General features: G+C 35.2%; 1 protein-coding gene across 1 annotated transcript; it reads left to right on the forward strand.

The window, feature by feature from the left end:
- The first annotated feature begins 207 nt into the window (after nucleotides 1-207).
- Nucleotides 208-4,265, forward strand: LOC142351135 (uncharacterized). Its single transcript, XM_075403231.1, has 5 exons — nucleotides 208-418; nucleotides 738-921; nucleotides 1,758-1,929; nucleotides 3,141-3,264; nucleotides 3,869-4,265. The coding sequence occupies exons 1-5, from the start codon at nucleotides 296-298 to the stop codon at nucleotides 4,097-4,099; spliced, it is 834 nt and encodes a 277-aa protein (XP_075259346.1). The 5' UTR covers nucleotides 208-295; the 3' UTR covers nucleotides 4,100-4,265.
- The last annotated feature ends 277 nt before the right edge of the window (nucleotides 4,266-4,542 follow it).

Below are 4,542 nucleotides of genomic sequence, written 5' to 3' on the forward strand. Positions count from 1 at the left end.
GTTGGACTTGATTGAAACTACAGATGACAAAAGGAGGAAGTAACAAAATTGTATTAGTTTTCTCCTCCTCTTCAGCTGAAATTGATGCAATTAAACGATGCTAATGTCATTAAACTTTCTCCGATTAAAAGCAGAAAGAGTTAATTTAAATTACATATGCTCCAATTATAAAATGAGTATAAATAGTCAATTTTTAGCCGATTATTTCATCTTTCCAAAAACTGTTCTCGATCGTAACTGTTACCGCAACTGGATTAAACAATCACTGTTTATAAATTGCTTTGCCACAACCAAAATGTTCCGATCAGTTATTGTCTTGCTATTTCCTCTTCTCTGGTCTGTCTCTGAAGGCCTGTGGATTCCTCCAGCGCATCAAATAACAGAAACCTCGGAAGACGAATGCAATAGTGTTTATGATGTTAGTATAACCAAACTTTCTTATCAAATTGTAACAAGGAGACGATGGGAAATTTGCTTTACAGCACTTTTCAGCTAGTGGACATTTTTTCTGAAAAGAGTCATTTTTGTAAGACTATAAAAATTTCGTTGCAAAGATTTATTGAGTACTGACACTTTTGCTAACTCTTTTTTCTCTAAGAAATACTTTAAAGTGTTTATTTTAAACTCAAATTTCAAGTTTGATGAGATCTTGTTTAACAAAACAGTTAGTTAAATACGAAAAAGAAGAGTGTTTTAAGAAACAGTGACGCTTTATTTGTAACTTTTTTACAATATAGGGATCTGACTCTGAATGGAATAAGGGCACAAACACCAACTACTCAACAATTCCCGAAGGTAAAGAAAGTGCTGGAGAAGAGGGACTGAACGAATATAATGCCTTTTCCAGATTCATACTGTGCAACGTGAACAAAAAGAGATCTCTTGGAAACTTGAACAGAGTCCATTGGCATTTCGGACTGGGTAAGCATCCGCTATCTTTTTTTTATATTAGAATGGTTAATTTGCAAGAGTACTCCTATAAAATCCTGCAAAAAGATTGATTGGGTTCTCTTGCAAGACTAAGCACAATCATTTACACCAATTATCAACAAATATCTGATAAAGATACTAGCTCAAAATTTGACTTTTTTTCATTGGAGTCTCCCGTGAAATTTAACATGATTGAAGGGCAATAAATTACTTGAACACTAAACTAAGTTGAGGGCTCAAAATTCAGCCCGATGTCCAGACAAACATTTGCAGAGACCACTAACTGCTTCAAATCAAGTTCAATTTCATCACATTATAATTTCTGACATTTTGTTTCGAGACAATATTGTTTGTAAATTCACTTCTGAAATACAAATTTCCAGAGCTATTAATTTTGCCCATAAACTTTTTAAGTATCTATCACAATAAAAAACGCTATTTCACTGTCTTTACCGAAACATTCAACTTCAAAAAACTGTCTCGCATTACTTCTAGCTATGGCAGTTCTAATCTCTATAGTTTTAAAACTCTCCGTTTTAAAACTATAGAAAAAATTTCTCAATTTTTTGCAAAAATAACTCCCAGAATCAAGAGAAAAAATTGACACTGTACGGAGCCTTTTTTGATGTGACAAAAAAGAATTGGTAAAAAAATTTTACAATTTGAATTTTATTCTTTCTGTCTGTTTTGATATAGCTCAAGAGCGAATTTATGATCTCAATTTATGATTTCATTGTGATCATCACGATGCGTTCTGTTTTCCATTGTACTTCTCGAATATCGAATGTTGTTCGAATGTCTGTGCTAAAAACTGTGTTTTTTTTCAGCCTACGAAGCTGCAAGTTACAATGCATGTGTGCCTTTTAAGCCAGCTTATACAAAGTGGGGCTTGGATATCGTGGGCCTTTCTGATCTTCTGATAATATTTGATGATTATATCTATCTGAACAATGAACTAAACGTATACAACAGAGCCGCTTACCAATCAGTCGATCAATGGTTAGTCAACCCAATACGTTATCTACCAGTCAGTTATAATATCCGTAATATTATGCTGTAACTCAATCTGCAAAATAGGATTTATTCTCACGACAACAATTATCGAAGCCTACAAAATTACAAGTTATCCGTTGTCATGTAGCACGTTAATATTTACCCGGTTCAAGGAAAAGTCAGAAAAGTGTGTAAGATAAGCGGTGAAAAGTTGTGTTTGCTTACCATAAATTTTGTACATAATTTTGCGGTGAAATTATGTAAATTCACCACTAGAGTTAGCGGTAAACTTTCAAAAATTCACGACTTTGCATCGCTTACTAAAAGCTACCTTCCTTGCGCGGATTCGCACTTCTCACCTCCTGCATGTTAGCCACTTCTTCTTCTACTGCGCCCCATCATACGACAATCAGGAATATTTGTTTTGAATAAAAATCAAATTAACTTCTACTTTTTTGTAAAACATATGCGTTGACCTTTTGTAATGTTAGCGTTGAAATTGCAATTTTTAGCGGTGAAACGTGGTGACTTTTTGTAACTTCATCGCTGACTCTAGTGGTGAAACTACATACATTCACCGCTTAAAAAAGTTTCAAACAAATGTATAAGATTGTTCGTGGGTGAATTTTCCGTGCCGCTTTAGTAAATGTATCTTATAAAAACAAAAGACAAAAATAACGTATCTAATAACAAAAAACAATTCGAAGCGTTTTCTAAGCGTTGAATTTATGTTATTTTACCACTAAGTTAAGCGGTGAAATTGTGTAATTTCATCGCACAAACAGAAAACGTGATTTCAACACCTTTCCTGCTTGAATTCTGTGCATGTGATTGAACTCTCATCAAACCAGCACCTCAGGATGCCCACACTATGTGAAAGTTTCGACTGCAAAATTTGTGAACATCTCTCGATAGAAAGATCCGTTGAGCTCTGCAAAAGACCAGTGTGGGAGGCTAAAAAAGACTTTTTAGGGTAAAGTATTTGGCTTTTGTTCAACGAGGAACAAAATGAATTCATTAATTTTGACGTCATAATTTCATTGATCTCTATTACTTTAGTGTAAGTCAGTCCATCTATGCTTTATTTAAGACAAACAGAATTCAAATACCTTTTTTATATTGCCAATCACGCTCTCAATAAGGATGCTATTTCATTTTAACGTTTGCTTTGAACCACGAAAGTATAGTGCTAGTTAGAAACAAGACCTCTTTTTTAGGTTTGGATCTTTGAGGTCTTACCGATATCCAATTGATTATGACAGCCAGCAACCCCTTGCGTACTGGAGGTGCAATGACCGACCAGCCCCCTTCGAGTATAGGTTCAATGAAAATTTTGCCACTGTAAGTCTTTCCTCGACAGAAGCACTTTCTTCAGTACTTTCACAATCACCGTTCTAAGTTACAAAACGTTTACAATTTGGTTCAACAACAGTTATTGTTAAATTATAACTTTTCTGATTAACCGTGACAACAGATTCAAATGACTTTAATATTTTTCTCTTTCAAAGTTTGTTGTCATTTTTTCAAATCGTACGATTCATAACCTAAAATTTATGATAAATTAAATTCTAAGGAGACATTCTATTGGCAAATGATTGACATCATAGTGATAGTGTAAAAATGCGCTTTGATCAAACAGTTTTAACCCCCCTGTCTTTACTTATGTGCTTTTATAACTTAATTAACCGCAAACTAAAAGACAAAAATTGAACTTCCCCAAATTTTTTGTGCCTGACAACTGTGTTGGATCTTTTTCGTTTGTGCCCCCCAGCTTATTGGGCACATATTTTTTGCACCACCCAAACGCACGTGCGATATTTTTACATGATTACTATGTAATGACACGTGCTCTGTAACTGGGGGCGCATAACGTACGGGGGGGGGCACAAACGGAAAATATCTCTTTTGTTTGTTAGATGCTGTTTATAGATTGCCTCTTTTTCAGTTGATGTGGTCGACTGTTGTGAGAATTGGTTGTGCAACTCTTCAGTGTCCAGTTGATTTGAAGGTTAGATTCAGATGCCTTTTTGCAAACGTCGCTGGAGGGGGACCCGCTGCTAGGGAGTGGACTTACCCGGGACATTCTGGAGAAGCTTTCTCTCTCCAAGCCCGCAACCTGATAAATGCCAACACCCAAGGAGCGCCATTTTACGGGCTGCCCACATGCTTGATATAGTGAAGCTGATCACCAAAGTGGATCGATTGCAATTTTTCTTGATCAGAGAAAAAAGAGCTATATTACTGCTTAAGCTTTCAATGAACAATCTGGTATTTATTTGCAAAGGGTGGCGGGAAAAAATTGCTTTTCGGTGTCGTTGAATTTAAAAAACATAGCTCAAAAAGCTTTTTAACGCCGCGTCCAGTTAACCTCAAAATTTTATACGTTATCTTTGTGCTAAGTTTCAAAATGGCAATGGCCCCGTTTGAACAAAAAATATAACAAAACAAAGTTCTTAGACAATATAATACGGGAAAAAAACGTTTGGTTTGTTATGAGAAACAAATTTAATGAAAGACTGGCGAACTTTTTGGCAGTCAATCTTGAGCTGAAGCAAAGCCGAATACACTTTTTAATGACCATTTTTTGATCACAAATTTTTGTTCACAGAAAACTTAGTT

This window comes from Convolutriloba macropyga, chromosome 12 (genome assembly GCF_964194025.1).
Source record: "Convolutriloba macropyga chromosome 12, txConMacr16.3, whole genome shotgun sequence".
Lineage (NCBI taxonomy): Eukaryota > Metazoa > Xenacoelomorpha > Acoela > Convolutidae > Convolutriloba > Convolutriloba macropyga.